At 43.1% G+C, this 20117-nt stretch overlaps 1 protein-coding gene across 1 annotated transcript in view; it reads left to right on the top strand.

The window, feature by feature from the left end:
- The window catches only part of EIF3J (eukaryotic translation initiation factor 3 subunit J), a 33165-nt gene extending 13269 nt beyond the window's left edge, over positions 1-19896 (top strand). The window contains exons 3-8 of the mRNA XM_066341488.1: positions 3646-3700; positions 4430-4521; positions 12105-12219; positions 16522-16683; positions 18021-18094; positions 18838-19896. Coding sequence (XP_066197585.1) covers positions 3646-3700; positions 4430-4521; positions 12105-12219; positions 16522-16683; positions 18021-18094; positions 18838-18969 — 630 coding nt within the window. The 3' untranslated portion in view covers positions 18970-19896. The remainder of the gene's footprint in view (positions 1-3645; positions 3701-4429; positions 4522-12104; positions 12220-16521; positions 16684-18020; positions 18095-18837) is intronic.
- Positions 19897-20117: the final 221 nt, after the last annotated feature.

Genomic DNA, 20117 nt, shown 5'->3' with positions numbered 1-20117 from the left:
ACTTTTAATATTATTTTGTGTTGGTTTCAGGTGTACAGCATAGTGTTTACACAATCATATATACTTTATAAAGTGTTCCCCTCAGTATTTCCAGTATCCACTTGCCGCATTCATAGTTAATTACAATATTATTGGCTATATTTCCTTTGCTGAACTCTACATCCCCATAACTATTTTGTAACTTCTGGTCTGTACTTCTTAACCCTTTCACCTCTTTCACCCAGTCCCCAGCCCTCCTTCCTCTCTGGAAACCACTCTTGGTTTGCTTTCATTCTGTGAACTCTGAACTGTGGGTTAAATTGCCAAAGTGATAATAAAAATATTTTTATTTGTATGCAAGTCCTTTCTACTCTGCTTGCAGACCCCATGGCAGCCTTAATTAGGACTTTTTGTTTCCTTGATGGAGTTACAGGTTTTTGTTTCTTTTTTTAAGAATCTAGGCTTGGGTGTTTATGTATGTAGAATGATTCAGATTTATGTTCTGTCTTGTTATAAAACCAGAAGCTTGGTGTCATAGTTAGGGCACATTAGTCAGCCTCAGCGTCATGCAATAGCGTCAGGGCCACTTGCTCTGCATCTGCCGTCTTGTGGCTCAGCTTCCAATGGCGTGTCATACTATGCCTGGTGGTTGCTTAGACAATGACCAGGCTACCTGTGCATTAAAGCCCTATTTAAATTCAGAGCTGTGTCTATCCTTATTATACTTAAACTTAAATTCTGTTAAGCCTTTAGAAAATTGTTTGAAGTTGGTTTATTTTTAGCTCAATGACGTTAGGCATAGAAAAGACAGAGTATGTATCCACCTTAAAGTACCCCACCTAAGTTAAGGAGTATGTTCCATGAAGCTGTTAATCAGTTCTTGACTCTCCTTAAAGATGACTACGTAAAACAGAGTTTATTCCTGTGTTGTTTACTAATTATTGTATTATTTTCCATAGGAACAACTGTAAACCTACTTTTGCCCTTCCCTGCACTGTCTTATGTAGATTTAATTCAGTAACCAGGGTTGTGTTATATGGAATATTGCTTGAAATAATTGAACCAGTGGTTAGAATGCTGGATGTTTTTACATTTGAGAAAGTAAGAAGTATAAAGTCCTTAGTTTTTTTATTTTAAAATAATCGGCCTGACCTGTGGTGGCGCAGTGGATAAAGCGTCGACCTGGAAATGCTGAGGTCTCCGGTTTGAAACCCTGGGTTTGCCTGGTCAAGGCACATATGGGAGTTGATGCTTCCAGCTCCTCCCCCCTTCTCTCTCTCTGTCTCTCTCCTCTCTCTCCCTCTCCTCTCTAAAATGAATAAAAAAAAATTAAAAACTAAAATAACCGAATTTTAAAGAGGCTATTAGTTTTGGTTTGGTTGTCTTGTGTCTTGTAAATGAAGCAGCTTTTTTTATAGAATTAGACAAGTAGATATAAAAGTTCATATGGAAAAACAAACATGCAAGAATGGTCAGGAGAACACTTTAAAACCTGAAAATCTATGAGAGGAGACTAGCCCTGGCCTACATAAATAAATACTACTACAAAGCCTATGTAATTAAAGCAGTGTTGTACTTACTGGTATATGAAGAGACAGTAGTCCTGTGGGATAAGATAGAAAGAAATAGACCAGGTAACTATGAAAATATAGGATATAGTAAATGATGTGGCAAAAGTGGACTTTTTAATAAATGATGCTGTGATACCCATTTGGAAAAAGATATAATTAGATCCAGACTTTACAACACACAAAAAAAACTCTATTTACGATACTGTTCTTTTCAATTTATTTATTTATTTATTTATTTATTTATTTATTTTTTCCCTGTATTTTTCTGAAGCCGGAAACAGGGAGAGACAGTCAGACAGACTCCCGCATGCGCCCGACCGGGATCCACCGGGCACGCCCACCAGGGGGCAATGCTCTGCCCCTCCGGGGTGTCGCTCTGTTGCCAACCATAGCCACTCTAGCTCCTGGGGCAGAGGCCGAGGAGCCATCCCCAGCGCCCAGGCCATCTTTGCTCCAGTGGAGCCTCGGCTGTGGGAGGGGAAAAGAGAGACAGAGAGGAAGGAGAAGGGGAGGGGTGGAGAAGCAGATGGGCGCTACTCCTGTGTGCCCTGGCCAGGAATCGAACCCAGGACTTATGCACGCCAGGCTGACGCTCTACCACTGAGCCAACCGGCCAGGGCCTACAAAAGAAACTCTAAATGGACCAGATATCTAAATGAAAACAATGAAATCATACTTGTTCTAGAAAATTTTTTGTTTTAAAATCAAGAGGCAATAAAAGAAAAGATTGATAAATGTTACTGCATAAGTGTGCTGAAGTGCACAGAGCACATCATGGGGAAATTAGAGTCATTTTCCTTAGCAGAAAAAGGCAGTGATGCCCATTATCTCTGCTGCTATTCGAATTGTGCTCTGGAGGTTTAGCCAGTGCAATTAGATAAAAGAAATTGGCATAAGAATTGGTATAGAAGTAAAGCTATCTCTTGTTTGCAGATGATATGGTAGCATACCTTGAAAACCCCCTAGTCAATGATAAATCTAACTTCAAGTGATAAATGACATCAGTAATGTAGTAATATATAAAATTAGTATATAATTAACTGTCACACTTATAAATTCAATAAAAAAGTAAAAAAAAAAAAAAAAAGCTTTTCTATATACAAATAACCAGTTAGAAGACATAAAGGGGAAAACCTGTTGATAGTAACACAGAGGATGAAATACTTGAGAATAAACCCAGAGAGAAATGTGCAAAACCTTCAAGAGAGAAACTTGAAAACACTTCTTTAAAAATACAGAAGTCAACTTGAACAAATGGAAAGATAGCTCTTTTTCTTGATGAGGACAGTTCAAAATGAGAAAGATGTCAGTTCTCCAATATTTATAAATTTAATGCAGCCTGACCAGGCGGTGGCGCAGTGGATAGAGCATCGGACTGGGATACTGAGGACCCAGGTTTGAGACCCCGGGGTCGCCAGCTTGAGCGCGGGCTCATCTGGTTTGAGCAAAGCTCACCAGCTTGGACCCAAGGTCGCTGGCTCCAGCAAGGGGTTACTTGGTCTGCTGAGGGCCCGTGGTCAAGACACATGTGAGAGAGCAACGAAAAACTAATGATTCATGCTTCTCATCTCTCCGTTCCTGTCTGTCTGTCCCTGTCTATCCCTCTCTCTGACTCTCTCTCTGTCTCTGTAAAAAAAAATAATAATAAATAAATAATTTAATGCAATACCAAAAAATAGCAACGAGCTTTTTTTTTTTTTTTTTTTTTTTTGTGACAGAGACAGAGAAAGTCAGACAGGAAGGGAGAGAGATGAGAAACATCAATTCTTCGTTATTGCTCCTTAGTTCATTGATTGATTTCTCATATGTCCCTTGACCGGGGGGATACAGCAGACTGAGTATCCCCTTGCTTGAGCCACCGACCTTGGGTCCAAGCTGGTGAGCTTTTGCTCAAACCCGATGAACCTGTGCTTAAGCTGGTGACCTCTGGGTCTTGAACCTGGGTCCTCTACATCCCAGTCCGACGCTCTGTCTACTGTGCCACCACCTGGTCAGGTCCAACAAGCATTTTTCTATGGAGTTAGACAAGCTGATAATTAAGTATACATGGAAAAGTAAACATGCAAGAATAATTAATGGAGATTTTTTTCTTTAGGATAACTGGGATGATGATGACGAGGAAAAAAAAGAGGAAGCAGAAGTAAAACCTGGTGAGCTACTGGGGTTTCTCCATTTTTGGTTTTATGTTATGGAGAGCTTCTGATGCTTACATTAATTGCAGACCAGTAGTTTTATTGCTAGCTTTACCCAGTGGCCAAATAAGTTTCTATTGAATGAGTACAAAAACGTTTTACATAAATGTTAAAGGCACACTTTAAAATTAAATACTCATTGAATTTGAAGTTATTTATTATGTTCTACAAGCTAATATATTTTTAAAGTATGATATTTGTAAAACACTGTGTAATATGACAACACGAGAATTCTCATATCCGTCCACAGTATGTTAAGACAAATGACAAAATGCTCTCAAAATTGAAAATTTTGGTATTTAGAAACCAAATGCTCTTCCATTCCCACTTTATCTTCTCCCTGCATCTCTTCTCTCAAAACAGAATCAGATTGGCTACCTGCTGTTTTTCTGAGTATTGTTCTTAGGAGAGAGTAAAGGGTGTAGCATCATGGTTGAATGATCTAAGTCCCGCCTGAAAGGCTGTAGAAAGATATGAAGGGAGATGTTTGGATCTTAGGGATCATGTTAGAGAAGAAAAAGGAAGAGAGCCCCAGAACTTTCCCATTCTTATTTGCCAGGAGATCACCATATAAAATTGGAGCCGGGAGAGGTTTGGTCTCTTGATATACACACATATCATGTCTCTCTCCTTTGTAAACTGGAAAATATTCTAGATAATTGATTTAAAAGTTTTCTTTACTTTTAGAAGTAAAAATTTCGGAAAAGAAAAAAATAACAGAGAAGATAAAAGAGAAAGAACGGCAGCAGAAGAAAAGGCAAGAAGAAATTAAAAAAAGGGTAAGTACTATTGACTTTCTAAAATATAGAACTCTCACCTCAGTAGTGGTACAGTGCCTTAACAGCAAATATTACCTAGCAATTTGAGGGACTTTATAAAGACTTTAAGTGGACACAATCAGATAAGTGAGTCCCCAAACTAAATTTGTGATTTTTGCAAAAACCAAACCCAGAAGCTTTATTAGAATACCTTTTTTAAGTTTTTGCAAACATTCAGGAACAGTCATGATTGTGTAATGACCACAGTCAGTGACTTTTTGCTAGTGACTGTAGTTCTTTCTAGTTGAGATTAGTCTTTATTTGCAGTGTACATATTGAGTGAAATACAAAAAGCATCTGTTTCTCTGCCATGTAGTATGTGTGTTTGTTCTTGATTATTTGGAACAAGATCAGGAATCTTATATTAATTTATTTGTTTTCTTGAATAGAAAACTTTTTTTTTTAATTTATTTTATTTTATTTATTCATTTTTAGAGAGGAGAGAGGGAGAGAGAGAGACAGAGAGGGAGAGAGAGGAGAGAGAGACATAGAGAGAGAAGGGGGGAGGAGCTGGAAGCATCAACTCCCATATGTGCCTTGACCAGGCAAGCCCAGGGATTTGAACCGGCGACCTCAGCATTTCCAGGTCAACACTTTATCCACTGTGCCACCACAGGTCAGGCAGAAAACTTTTTTAATTAGCAAGAGAGAAAGACAAGAGACAGGAAGGGAGAGAGATGAGAAGCATCAACTTGTAGTTGCTTCACTTTAGCTGTTCATTGATTGCTTCTCATACGTGCCTTGGTCAGGGGGCTCCAACAGAGCCAATGACCCCTTGCTCTAGCCAGGCATCCCCAAACTACGGCCCCACGGGCTGCATGTGACCCCCTGAGGCCATTTATCCGCCCCCCCCCCCCCCCCCCCGCCGCACTTCCGGAAGGGGCACCTCTTTCATTGGTGGTCAGTGAGAGGAGCGCTGTATGTGGCGGCCTTCCAACAGTCTGAGGGACAGTGAACTGGCCCTCTGTGTAAAAAGTTTGGGGACCCTGCCTGACCAGGCGGTGGCACAGTGGATAGAGCGTTGGACTGGGATGCAGGGGACCCAGGTTTGAGACCCCGAGGTCGCCAGCTTAAGCGCAGGCTCATCTGGTTTAAACAAAAGCTCACTGGCTTGAGCCCAAGGTCGCTGGCTGGAGCAAGGGGTTACTCGGTCTGCTGAAGCCCCGCGGTCAAGGCACATATGAGAAAGCAATCAATGAACAACTAAGGTGTTGCAATGCGCAACGAAAAACTAATGATTGATGCTTCTCATCTCTTTGTTCCTGTCTGTCTGTCCCTGTCTGTCTCTCTCTCTCTCTCTCTCTCTGTCTCTAAAAAAAAAAAAAAGTTTGGGGACCCCTACAGTGACCTTGGGCTCAAGCCAATGACTATGGGATCATTTCAATGATCCCACACTCAAACCAGCAACCCTATGCTCAAGCTGGATGAGCCCATGCTCAAGCTGGTAACCTCAGGGTTTTGAACCTGGGACCTCAGCATTGAAGGTCAGTGTTCTATGTACTGATCCCCTGTGCTACCACTGGTCAGACTGAATAGAAAACACATTTACATGATTTGAAATCAAAACAATATTAAGAATCTCTCCCAATCCTTCATTCATCTATACTGTTTCTCTCCCTCTGCCCCATAAGTAAATATTGGTGTCTTTTTTTTTTTTTTTTACACAGAGAGAGAGAGAGAGAGTCAGGGAGAGGGATAGACAGGGACAGACAGACAGGAACAGAGAGATGAGAAGCATCAATCATTAGTTTTTCTTTGTGCATTGTGACACCTTAGTTGTTCATTGATTGCTTTCTCATATGTGCCTTGACCGCGGGCCTTCAGCAGACCGAGTAACCCCTTGCTGGAGCCAGCGACCTTGGGCTCAAGCTGGTGAGCTTTTGCTCAAACCGGATGAGCCCGTGCTCAAGCTGGCAACCTCAGGGTCTCGAACCTGGGTCTTCCGCATCCCAGTCCAACGTTCTATCCACTGCGCCACCGCCCAGTCAGGCAATATTGGTGTCTTTATGTCTCTACAGTGTCTTTATGTATTTGGATACAACTATTGTATATTCTTATTCCTTCCTTCCTTTTTTATATAGTTTTCACCTTTTTTTTTTTCCGAAGTTAGAAGCAAGGAGGCAGTCAGACAGACTCCTGCATGTGCCCAACCGGGATCCACCAGGCATGCCCACCAGGGGGGCAATGCTCTGCCCATCTGGGGCATTGTTCCATTGCAGTGGGAGCCATTCTAGCAACTAAGGTGGGGTCCATGGAGCCGTCTTCAGTACCCAGGCCAACTTTGCCCCAATGGAGCCTTGGCTGCAGGACGGGAAGAGAGAGACAGAGAGGAAGGAAAGGGGGAAGGGTAGAAAAGCAGATGGGCGCGTCTCCTGTGTGACCTGGCCAGGAATTGAGCCTAGGACTTCCACACACCGGGCCGACTCTCTACCACTGAGCCAACTGGCCAGGGCTCTGCCCATCTGGGGCCATGTTTGCAACCAAGCTATTTTTAGCATCTGAGGTAGAGGCTCCATGGAGCCCGAGGCCAATATGCTCGAACCAGTTGAGCCATGGTTGTGGGAGGAGAAGAGAGAGAGAGAGAAAGAGAAAGAGGAGAAAGGGGTGGAGAAACAGATGGTCACTTTTGCTGTGTGCCCTGACCAGGAATTGAACCCAGGACATCCACACACTGGGCTGACACTCTACCACTGATAGACAGGGACAGACAGGAACGGAGAGAGATGAGAAGCATCAATCATTAGTTTTTCATTGTGCATTGCAACACCATAGTTGTTCATTGATTGCTTTCTCATATGTGCCTTGACCGCGGGCCTTCAGCAGACCGAGTAACCCCTTGCTGGAGCCAGCAACCTTGGGTTCAAGCGGGTGGGATTTTTGCTCAAACCAGATGAGCCCGTGCTCAAGCTGGCGACCTCAGGGTCTCGAACCGGGGTCCTCTGCATCCCAGTCCGATGCTCTATCTACTGCGCCACTGCCCGGTCAGGCCAGTAGTTTTTTTTGATGCTCAAATTGTCCCAACTTTGGGCAGTAGGCATCCCCTTAAGTAATTCCTATCTTCATCCTTTTGACAGAACCCCAGTAATCTTTAAAAGCTTCCTTGTTTTCTGGCACAGTAAGTGCCAGGTGCACCTGATAAACTGTCTTCCTTAAGTCTGGAATCAGCTACTTTTCTGAGGTTTCTTTTAGTGGAAAATATGTAGTGGACAAATCTAGGTGCTCATAGTACTTAGTGTTATGGTGAGAGCCTTGCCATCTGCACCTATTTTTATGGATTAAACTAGGAAAGTGTGCGTGTATAGTGTAATCATTAGTTCATATTGATATTTTCTGTTCTTCTCACAAGGATTTCCTTGCAATTCTTTTTGGGATTAGAATATATCCTGTTAGCCTGACCAGGTGGTGGCGCAGTAGATAGAGCATTGGCCTTGAATGCTAAGGACCCAGGTTTGAAACCCCAAGGTCACCAACTTGAGCGCAGGCTCATCTGGCTTAAGCACAGGGTCATAGACATAACCCTGTGGTTGCTGGCTTGTGTCCAAGTCTCTGGCTTGAACAAGGAGTCACTTGCTCTGCTGGAACCCCTCAGTCAAGGATCATATGAGAAAGCAATCAATGAACAACTGTAGCACAGCAACAAAGATTTGATGCTTCTCGTCTCTCTCTCTCACTAAAAAAAAAAGAAAAAAAATGTATCCTGCTAAGAATGTATAATTATATTCTGCGTTTTAAAGTCATTTTCTGGGCCCTGGCCAGTTGGCTCAGTGGTAGAGCATCGGCCTGGTGTGCAGGAGTCCTGGGTTGCATTCCCAGCCAGGGCACACAGGAGAAGTGCCCATCTGCTTCTCCACCCTCCCTCTCCTTCCTCTCTGTCTCTCTCTTCCCCTCCCGCAGCCAAGGCTCCATTGGAGCAAAGTTGGCGCGGGTGCTGAGGATGGCTCTTTGGCCTCTGCCTCAGGTGCTGGAACGGCTCTGGTTGCAACAGAGTGACGCCCCAGATGGGTAGAGCATCGCCCCCTGGTGGGTGTGCCAGGTGGATCCCGGTCGGGCACATGCGGGAGTCTGTCTGACTGCCTCCATTTTCCAACTTCAGGGGGGGGAAAATAAATAAATAAAATTAAAATAAAGTTGTTTTCTGTGTCATTATGTCTAATATGATGTATATTTGTTTCAGTTTGTTTTCAGTTTTAAAATATTTAACTCTTTTTATTATTATTTTGTATTAAGTTTTTATTACTATTATTTTTGTATTAAGTGAGAAGCAGGGAGGCAGAGAGATTCCCGCATGCGCCTGATGGATCTACCCGGCAAGCCCACTAGGGGGCGATGCTCTGCCCATCTGGGGCTGTTGCTCCATTGCAACCGGAGCCATTTTAGCGCTGAGGTGAGGCCATGGAGCCATTCTTAGCGCCCGGGCCATCTTGCTCCAGTGGAGCCTTGGCAGTAGGAGGGGAAGAGAGAGAGAAAAGAGAGGGGGAAGGCTGGAGAAGCAGATGGTCACGTCTCATGTGTGCCCTGACTAGGAATTGAACCCAGGACTTCCACACACTGGGCCAATGCTCTTACTATTGAGCCAACAGGCCAGGGCCTTTCTTTTTTAAACATGAAATACTATATGTTCATTAGTCAAAAGTTCTATTGATTGGATCTTTCTTGGTCATTAAAGTTAGAATTATACTTACCCTATTTCCCCATGTACAGTATAAGACGCACCTTAATTTTGGGGCCCGAAATTTGAAAAACGTGTATTACATAAAGTTATTGAACTCAACGTCTTATTCATTGTAAAATTCATGCAACTCATCACTATCAGAACTCCCATCCATTAGCTTGTCCTCATCTGTGTCTGATGACGAATCAGTGTCTTCAACACTGAGTGCAGAAACAAGTGGGAAATGCAAGTAAAAAAAATCTACAACCACTGTATAAGATGCACCCAGTTCTTAAACCCCAAATTTTTGGAAAAAAGTTGCATGTTATACTTGGGGGAATACGGTATGTTGTTGTATCTTGGTATTAGTCTCTAACATAAATCTTAGTTTGAATGTACTCAGTTTATCTTGGGCCAAGTATTAAGATATATTTAGGTTGTTTTTTGTTTTATTTATTTTTTTTTTAGAGAGGCAGAGAGTGAATCAGAGAGAGGGATAGACAGGGCCAGACAGACTGGAACGGAGAGAGATGAGAAGCATCAATCATTAGTTTTTCATTGCGCGTTGCAACACCTTAGTTGTTCATCGATTGCCTTCCCATATGTGCCCTGACCGCAGGCCTTCAACAGACCAAGCAACCCCTTGCTCAAGCCAGCACCCTTGGGTTCAAGCTGGTGGGCTCTTGCTCAAACCAGATGAGCCTGCGCTCAAGCTGGCGACCTTGGGGTCTCAAACCTGCGTCTTCTGCATCCCAGTCCAACCCTCTATCCACTGCGCCACCACCTGGTCAGGTGATATATTTAGTTTTGATGCAGGAAATACTTTATGTCCAGACTTAACTGTTAGACAGTTAAGATATTTCCCTTTTTCTTTCTAGAAAGTGTTCTGAGATTTTCTAACTTGGCATAATGACCCTTTTCACTTCATCTCTGTAAGAAATACAACAATCTATTTCAGAAGTGGACTTTTTTTTTTAAGCAAGAAAGAGACAGACTGGGACAGACAAACAGGAAGGGAGAGAGATGAGAAGCATCAACTCATAGTTGCGGCACCTTAGTTGTTCATTGATTGCTTTCTCATATGTATGTGCCTTGACCAAGGAGGCTACAGCCGAGCCAGTGACCCCTTGCTCAAGCCAGCGACCTGGGGCTCAAGCCAGCAATCATGGAGTCATGTCTGTGATTCCATGCTCAAGCTGGTGAGCTTGCACTCAAGCCAGTGACCCTGGGTTTTCGAACCTGGGTCCTCAGTATCCCAGGCCAACACTCTATCCACTGAGCCACCGCCTGATCAGGCCAGAAGTGGACTTCTAAATCAAAATCTTCAAAATGCATAGGCATGGAATGATTATGAGTGGTACAACTTCCCTTTACGTTTTCCCACTTTGATAATTATTAAAGATTTCCCCTCATAAAAAAGGCAGTATGGGCCCTGGCCTGTTGGCTCAGTGGTAGAGCATCGGCCTGGCGTGCAGAAGTCCCGGGTTCGATTCCCGGCCAGGGCACACAGGAGAAGCGCCCATCTGCTTCTCCACCCCTCCCCCTCTCCTTCCTCTCTGTCTCTCTCTTCCCCTCCTGCAGCCGAGGCTCTATTGGAGCAAAGATGGCCCGGGTGCTGGGGATGACTCCTTGGCCTCGGCCCCAGGCGCTAGGCTAGAGTGGCTCTGGTCGCGGCAGAGCGACGCCCCGGAGGGGCAGAGCATCGCCCCCTGGTGGGCGTGCCAGATGGATCCTGGTCGGGCGCATGCGGGAGTCTGTCTGACTGTCTCTCCCCGTTTCTAGCTTCAGAAAAATACAAAAAAAAAAAAAAAGCAGTATGTGTTGTAGAAAATTACAGTGGTACCTTGAGATACAAACAGACCAACATACGAATTTTTTAAGATATGAGCTGTGACTGAGTCTGTATTTTTGTTTGAGATCCAAGCGGAATTCCTAGATACGAGTCGTGGTTCAGGAAGCTGCTGCTAGTTGGCGCGTTGCACATGGGTCCAATATCAGCAATTTGATATACGAATTGACTGACTTACGAGCTCAGTTACAGAACGAATTAAATTCATATCTCAAGGTACCACTGTATATCATAGTATACCAAATGATTATATTAAACTGTTAACTGTCATCTCAGAGAACTGTGATTGAGACATAAATGACAACTTCTATTGTTTTGAAATTTGTTATGATAATATGTATGTTTTTCATAGTACAAAGTAATATAAAAAAAAATAAGGGGAAAATATTTTTCTGATTGGGAAAAAAACACTTTATGTCTGTATAGTATTGTCATATGGGTATGCCATACTTTATTAACTATTCTGTTGAACATTCAGATTATCTCTAAATTTATTTGAAATTATAAATAATACTCCATTGGACATCCTTGTGGATAAAATCTGTGTGCATCTTGGTTTCTTAAGATAAATATCTAGCAGTGGAATCACTTGATTAAAGCCTGTCAAAATATTTTAAGACTTGATACATATTACCAAGTTGTCCTGGGAAGGTTGATTCAGTATACAGTGTTAGCAGCAGTACATGAGAGTGCCATTTTCACCTTGTGTATAGTTTCAATTCTTTATTTTTAACAAAGGCTGTAGAAATAAATTCAGTCTTCCTGGGTTTGAAGTTCCACTCTGTTCCATTACCAGCTATGTTAACCTTCTGTTACTGTGGACAGGTTGCTTAACTTCTCTGTGCCATAGGTTTTTTTCCTGTTATTTTAAGATAAGACTATCTAAAGTGTTTAAAAGAAGGCTGAAATACAGTATGTAAATGCTTTGTGTTTGCTATTATTTATAATTACATGTGCTTATAAAAAATTCATACAATACAGATGTGTTGGGTCAATCCATCATGATTCCAGCCCTTCTAAAACTTCATTTCTGTCCCATTGTAGTTAGAAGAACCTGAAGAAAATCAAGTACTAACACCAGAAGAACAATTAGCAGATAAACTGCGGCTAAAGAAATTACAGGAAGAATCAGACCTTGAATTAGCAAAAGAAACTTTTGGTAAGCAGGGGGGTGATTGCAGTACAATATTGAGGTTCCAAGTGACTGCTCTGAAAGTGTTACTAGTAATGAATGTTCAGGAAACACCTTTTTTGAGATTTCATTAATTACAGTAGAGTGGGTACATGTTCAGATTTTTTTTTTTAAGCAGGGGTGGGAGGGTGGGGGGAGGGGGGAGGACAATGCCAGACAGACAAGAAGGGAGAGAGATAAGAAGTATCAACTTGTAGTTACGGCCCTTTAGTTGTTTGATTGCTTCACGTACCTTGATGTGGGGGGGGGGCTCCAGCTGAGCCAGTGACCCCTTGCTCAAGCCAGTGCTCTTGGGTTCAAGCCAGCGACCATGGGGTCATGTCTATGATCCCACGCTCAAGCCCTGTGTTCAAGCTGGTGACCCTGTACTCAGCCTCGTTTTTGTTTTTGACAGAGACAGAAAGAGGGACAGATAGGGACAGACAGGAAGGGAGAGAGATGAGAAGCATTAATTTTTCATTGCGGCACCTTAGTTGTTCATTGATTGCTTTATCATATGTGCTTTGACGGGGAGGGGGGTGCTGCAGCAGAGTGAGCGACCTTGGGCTCAAGCCAGCAACCATGGGTCATGTTAATGATCCCATGCTCAAACCAGCGACCCCACACTGAAGCTGGTGAGCCAGTCCTCAAGCCGATGAGCCTACACTCAAGCTGACAACCTTGTGGTTTCGAACCTGGGTCCTCTGTGTCCCAGTGTGATGCTCTATCCACTGCGCCATCACCTGGTCAGGCTTGACCTCAGGGTTTTGAATCGGGGTCCTCAGCATCCCGGGTCAGTGATCTGTCCACTGCATCATCAGTGCCTGGTTAGGCAGTCTACCACTTTTTTAAATGTATTTGTCCCCTGGCCGGTTGGCTCAGTAGTAGAGCGTCGGCCTGGCGTGCAGAAGTCCCGGGTTCGATTCCCGGCCAGGGCACACGGGAGAAGCGCCCATCTGCTTCTCCACCCCTCCCCCTCTCCTTCCTCTCCCGCAGCCGAGGCTCTATTGGAGCAAAGATGGCCCGGGCGCTGGGGATGGCTCCTTGGCCTCGGCCCCAGGCGCTAGAGTGGCTCTGGTCGCGGCAGAGCAACGCCCCAGAGGGGCAGAGCATCACCCCCTGGTGGGCAGAGCGTCGCCCCCTGGTGGACGTGCCAGGTGGATGCCGGTTGGGCGCATGCGGGAGTCTGTCTGACTGTCTCTCCCCGTTTCCAGCTTCAGAAAAATACAAAAAAAAAAAAAATGTATTTGTCAGCTGGATGAAATTTGGGTGTAATGTGAGGTCTGTAGCTTTGAGGTTTTAAGTACTGAACTGCATGTAGGACTGTCCTATTGTTTTAAGTCTGGATAAGGCTTAGATAGTATTGCATGCTGGTCCCAGGAGAGGGTGGTGGTGGGGAAGGGGTGGCAATTCAGCTTTGACTGTTCTTTCTTGTGATCAGTGTGATTTCTTTTTTTTCTTTTTTTTTGTATTTTTCTGAAGCTGGAAACGGGGAGAGACAGTCAGACGACTCCCACATGCGCCCGACCAGGATCCACCCGGCACGCCCACCAGGGGCGATGCTCTGCCCACCAGGGGGCGATGCTCTGCCCCTCCGGGGCGTCGCTCTGCTGCGACCAGAGCCACTCTAGCGCCTGGGGCAGAGGCCAAGGAGCCATCCCCAGCGCCCAGGCCATCTTTGCTCCAATAGAGCCTCGGCTGCGGGAGAGGAAGGAGAGGGGGAGGGGTGGAGAAGCAGATGGGCGCTTCTCCCGTGTGCCCTGGCCGGGAATCGAACCCGGGTCCCCCGCACACCAGGCCGACGGTCTACCGCTGAGCCAACCGGCCAGGGCCTCAGTGTGATTTCTTTGTGCAACTCTTCTTGGCCCTCACATGCTCTAGCTCTAGAGGACTTGCATTTCTGTGCACCATACTTGCAGCTGTGATAAAAGATATGCTCAGGATCCTGTAAATATGTAAGTGCATGGTGTTCTAGAAGGAGTTATATGACACAGGTGGTAAAAGTAAGGAACATGGCCAGAGAAATTAAAAGCTCTCACTTTGGGCTCTGGCCGTTTGGCTCAGTGGTAGAGCATCAGCCCGGCATGTGGAAGTCCTTGGTTCGATTCCCAGCCAGGGCACACAGAAGCGCCCATCTGCTTCTCCACCCTCCTGCAGCCAAGGCTCCACTGGAGCAAGGTTGGCCTAGGCGCTGAGGATGGCTCCATGGCCTCTGCCTCAGGCACTAGAATGGCTCCAGTTGCAACAGAGCAACGCCCCAGATGGGCAGAGCATTGCACCCTGGTGGGCATGCCAGGTAGATCCCAGTCAGGCACATGCGGGAGTTTTCCTCTCTGCCTCCTTGCTTCTCATTCTCACTTCAGAAAAATAAAAAAACTCTCACTTGTTTTACCAAAGTATTTTGAAGAGTAGAAGATCATATTGAAACAGTTAAATAACTTGAAATTGAAACCTAGAGCAAAGATGGATATACTTTTTCCCCCTACCCTCTTCTTTAGAATGGATCAAGCAGGCTGACTGTTGTGATCATTTCCTTTCCATGGGAAGTGTCACCTTGTCTTTCACTGGTAATCTCAAGAGTTGCTGTTGATGCTCCTGTCCACTGGTGTGTGCTTGCAGTGTCTTAATTGCACTCATCTCGTTGCAGAGGGCACTCAGCCCTGGTCCTGTGTTTTCCTAGGATGGTAAAAGCCACCCATGTGTTTATTAAAGAAAAGGGTTTATGCAGTACCCATAAATCCTAATATGGGACACTAATTATAGATTAAAAGGCAAAAACGTACATTCATACAGTCATTGTTTAATAGGATTTCAGTGTTGTGTTTCTCATAATTAAAATACTGAATCAGTGCTACTGTTAACAACTAATTTACTTGACTATTGAGGAGAATACAAAAGTGTACCGTCTCTTAGCCTAGAATCCTTTTAGGACATATTAATTTTTCTATTGGGATTAACATATGGTTTGCTCCTCCTTAGCTTCTAGAGTTAGTTAACTGGATCCTTTCACAGGAACCATCTTTTTCTTTGCTTTTTTTCTTTCTCTTCCCACTTTACTAGGGGCTGTTTCTTGACAGATACTTTAAGAAAGTGTCCTGTGTGCCAGAGACTCTTGGCAGTCTGGAGAAAACTATGTGCCCCTTTTTCATATGTTTTTAAATGCATAAAATGCAAAGGATTTTACTTACAAAAGAAACCTTTCATATTGAAGTAGGTATCAAAATATTAAAATTACTTTTGATACAGTAATTACATGCTTTATTTTAATGCATTAAATAAGATATAGGGCAGGTCTGATAAGTAATGTAATTTGAAAATAATGATTACTGTGAACAATGTTTCAGGATATTCGCAGCAGCTGTAATGTGATACAAAAGTATCTGATATCTGTTGGTAGTAGTCAGGCTAATACCACTGTGATTTGTTGCCTGTAATCAAAATGGAAGGAAACACTAAATGAGAGGCTAGTAAAAATAAAGCTATAATCCAAATTCATGGATACCCTCTGAATTCTGTTCAAGGACTCCAGTGGGCCCAGTTTAAGAATCTGCTTTAGAATGAAATAACAGGGTTATTCAGATGTCTAATTGGTTTATAAACTTTATTATTTTTTTATTCATTTTTAGAGAGGAGAGAGAGAGAGAGAGACAGAGAGGGAGAGAGAGGAGAGAGAGACAGAGAGAGAGAAGGGGGGAGGAGCTGGAAGTATCAACTCCCATATGTGCCTTAACCAGGCAAGCCCAGGGTTTCAAACCGGCGACCTCAGCATTTCAAGGTCGATGCTTTATCCACTGCGCCACCACAGGTCAGACTAAACTTTATTATTTTTTAGTTGAATTTATTCAGGTACAGGTTCAGGTGTGCAACTCAATAAAACATTATCTGTGTACTGCATTGTGTGCCCATCGCTGCAAGCAGAGTCTCTTTTGTCCCCATTCCCCCCCACCTTAGCCCACCTCTACCTACCCCCTACCCCCTACCCCCCTTTCCCTCTGTCACCACACTATTGTCTGTGTCTACATATGCTTGGGGGGGGGGGGCTTAATCCCTTCACCTTCTATCATCCAGTCCCCCAATCCCTTTCCCCTCTATATCCATGTCTCTGTTTGTTTTGTTCATCAGTTTAATTTGTTCTTTAAATTCCATATATAAGTGAAATCATATAGTATTTGTCTTTATGGGGTACTATATAGCCATAAAAATGAAGATCTTATATTTTGTGACAGTGTGAATGGCTTATAAACTTTTGAAAATCTTTCTGATATTTTCAGTGCCCCTTTTCTGTTACAGGTGTTACTAATACAGTTTATGGAATAGATGCTATGAACCCATCCTCAAGAGATGACTTCACAGAGTTTGGAAAATTACTAAAAGATAAAATTACACAATATGAGAAATCACTATATTATGCCAGTTTTTTGGAAGCCTTAGTTCGAGATGTGTGTATTTCGTGTAAGTAATTCTAACCTCTAGCCCCTGTGGGTGGGTTTTAGTAAGGGCACACTTAGGAAGATGGCTGACTTTTGGGGGGAGGGGGAGATGCTATAATATATAGACTTAGGATTTTCTTTTTAGCAGTTACTATGAGAATGTTCTGCAGGTACGCAATTAGTTTGGATGGTTTTCATTTTATTTTTGAGGTTTTGTTCATTCTTAATGTTTTTACAGTGGCTTCTCAAAGAGACATCTGAGATTTCTTGCTAGGGCAGCTAATGTCTAATTATGTCTTGAAAGGAGCTAGGAAGTGTCTTTGAGCGAAAATACTCTTTGGGCATACAAGATTTTAGAGCCTTGACCACAGTTAAGTGTCTGTTCATTTTACAAACGAGGAAGTCTGTGACCAGGTATTAAGTTGCTCAACAGAGCTGGAACCTACTCTCTGGGTCAATGGGTGTGGTCTGTACCGTGAGAGAAGTCACACATTTCAGGGGCCAGGTGTATGGGAGTGACAACCAGTGGTGGTGCAGTACTAATGTGGAAGGGACTGGTTTTGCTAGTATTTGCTGTTTTTTTAAAGAGTAATATATAATAGATTTTAAATTGGGTTTTCTTAGAGAAATTATTTCTAAGTCAGGGGTTATTATATACATAATACCATAATACTATATAGTTGGTATTTCTGCATATACTATTTTTCCTCTTTTTGGAGGTGCTCTCTAACAAAAACTGAACACTTTTTAGTAGCTAAAAACTGGTATCTGTCTTTAGCTTTATATTTTTATAAAGATGGAAGGATATGTTGTCCACTAAATAGGCTTGTCTCCTGTTAGGACACAGATTTCTGAGATATCTGCTATTTTCGTTCTAGTTTGTGTATTAGGAATGGAGACCCCAAGGTGGGGGGTTGTCATCTGTAGGTTTCAAGAATTGTCATTCCATGTTCATTCTGCTGCGCCTCACTGAGCATCAGTGTGTTATGGAAGGGCATGGTTATCTGTATGTTTGGTGGGGAGGGAGAATGGTAGGGAACACTGAGCTATAAAGACAGTTTTAGTTTCTCTTCAGTTGAGTATTGGTGTCTCGGTGACAACAGGTTATTATGAAGATGAATTTTTGTTGCCGAGTTTGCCATTTTACTTTAATAGTTCTGATTTGTAAGGCTGGCTGTAGACTGAATGATTTTTTACTATGGTATGTCAAATAGGGGAATCATAGCCTTTTAAACGTTACTGAAGTTGATGACAGGCAAATTAGATTTCTCATAACCATGGGGAAGAATGTCTATTTTGCTTTTATTTATTCCCTGAAATGATAAAAAAATTAGTGATATACCTTTTTTCTTTCTTTAGTGGAAATTGATGACTTGAAAAAGATTACCAATTCATTGACTGTGCTTTGTAGTGAGAAACAGAAGCAAGAAAAGGTAAGAGCAAGCTGTGTGGGGCACACGTGTTCCATTAGGATGGTAGTGCAGGCAGTTTCAACAAGCCTAGAAAGCTTAAAAGTCAAGCAATTCACCAATACCATTTAAATTGGATTAAAACACAAGTATGATATTTACTGTCTTACATGTTCACAGTCTTTTTTTTTTTCTTTCTTTTTTTTTTTTTTGTATTTTTCTGAAGCTGGAAACGGGGAGAGACAGTCAGACAGACTCCCGCATGCGCCCGACCAGGATCCACCCGGCACACCCACCAGGGGCGACGCTCTGCCCACCAGGGGGTGATGCTCTGCCCCTCCGAGGCGTCACTCTGCCAACCAGAGCCACTCTAGCGCCTGGGGCAGAGGCCAAGGAGCCATCCCCAGCGCCCGGGCCATCTTTGCTCCAATGGAGCCTTGGCTGCGGGAGGGGAAGAGAGAGACAGAGAGGAAGAAGAGGGGGAGGGGTGGAGAAGCAGATGGGCACTTCTCCTATGTGCCCTGGTCGGGAATCGAACCCGGGACTTCTGCACGCCAGGCCAACGCTCTACCGCTGAGCCAACCGGCCAGGGCCCACAGTCTTATTTTTTGAATTAATCATAGAAATTGCCCTGGGTTAGGTCTGGGAATCTCCCTTAGAGAACTAAAGTTTTTCTGGGACCAGATGCTTTGGTGTCTCTGAGCTATAACAGATAAGATGCATATGGTGCATTAAGTCTCACGAATTTAACTCTCTTTTATCTTTAGCAAAGCAAAGCCAAAAAGAAGAAGAAAGGTGTGGTTCCTGGAGGGGGATTAAAGGCCACCATGAAAGACGATCTGGCAGATTACGGTGGTTATGATGGAGGATATGTACAAGACTATGAAGATTTCATGTGACATTTTATCTTCTCTGGTGTCTTCTTTTTGTTGCCCACAATCCCTTCGACATGTAGCACAACTTCCTTTCCTTTCAGTTCTGCCAAATGCTACAATCAGAAGTGCAGTATCTTTTGTGCTGGTTATTTAACCCCTTGACACTTAGGTGCTAATGTGCAAATGAGAGAACTTGGATCTTGCTGCCAAGGGGTTAAAATTGGGAGCCTCAGTTGCTACTAAATCATAGTTTAAAAAAACCCAACAAAAACCTAATAATGTTGTCATTGTTGCTATCTGATTCTGTAGGAGCAGTCACTAAATTGGAAACAAGGGTTGCAACACGACAAAAAAGTGTGTAGTATTGACCAGCACCATTCAGTAATACAGCCTTAACCACACCTTTCTGAACTACTTCATAACTTGTCAAGAAAAGCAGTTTGCAGCAAGGGCATATGGTGTGCACCTAGTATTAAATTGCTTTGTCTTAAAATCGAGCGTGAGGATATTAAACATACATTGTGAAGAAGACTGCTTATCTCAGAGTGAAGATACGGCAGCTGAAAAGCACTAGTTTCATACTTAAAAATTAAATAACCAAGCCCTCCAACTTTGAAGCTGAAGAAGGTAAACCTCTGTTATCGCATTACAAGTTGTGGAATCTCTTGAATGCAGACTGGCTAGTTTATCAGACTATTCTACTGATGGGGAGCAAAATCCTACCTGGTGTATTTGCCTGACTTAAGTGTCTGAGAAACAAATCTTTGTTCTCCTAGGCTGCAATGGAACAACTTTAAACAGGGTTTTGGCATTTCCTTTCCTTTATAAAACATGCTCAGCAAGCTGTACTAGTTAACTACAGTTTGGTAAATTGTTATGTTAACAATTATGATATCTGCAGTGTTTTATAAAGCAACTAATTTAATAAAATCACTATTGTGAGGACGTAAATTTTGTGTTAACTCCCAAGAGGTATTTTTGGAGAGTATAGAGCACAGCTCTTGGGACTAGAGTTCTCTATATACTTACAAAGCTTAATAAATGTTTGATGAGTAGTTAATAGCTTTAAAACAAAAATAATTTGTCAGGCCCTCAATAGTGTCAACTTACATCAACAAAGTTATAGAGCTGCCTTCCTCGTCTTATTTATTTGGGGAAATTATTTGGTTGTT

This window comes from Saccopteryx leptura, chromosome 6 (genome assembly GCF_036850995.1).
Source record: "Saccopteryx leptura isolate mSacLep1 chromosome 6, mSacLep1_pri_phased_curated, whole genome shotgun sequence".
NCBI lineage: Eukaryota > Metazoa > Chordata > Mammalia > Chiroptera > Emballonuridae > Saccopteryx > Saccopteryx leptura.
This window is presented reverse-complemented; position numbering and strand designations above follow the sequence as displayed.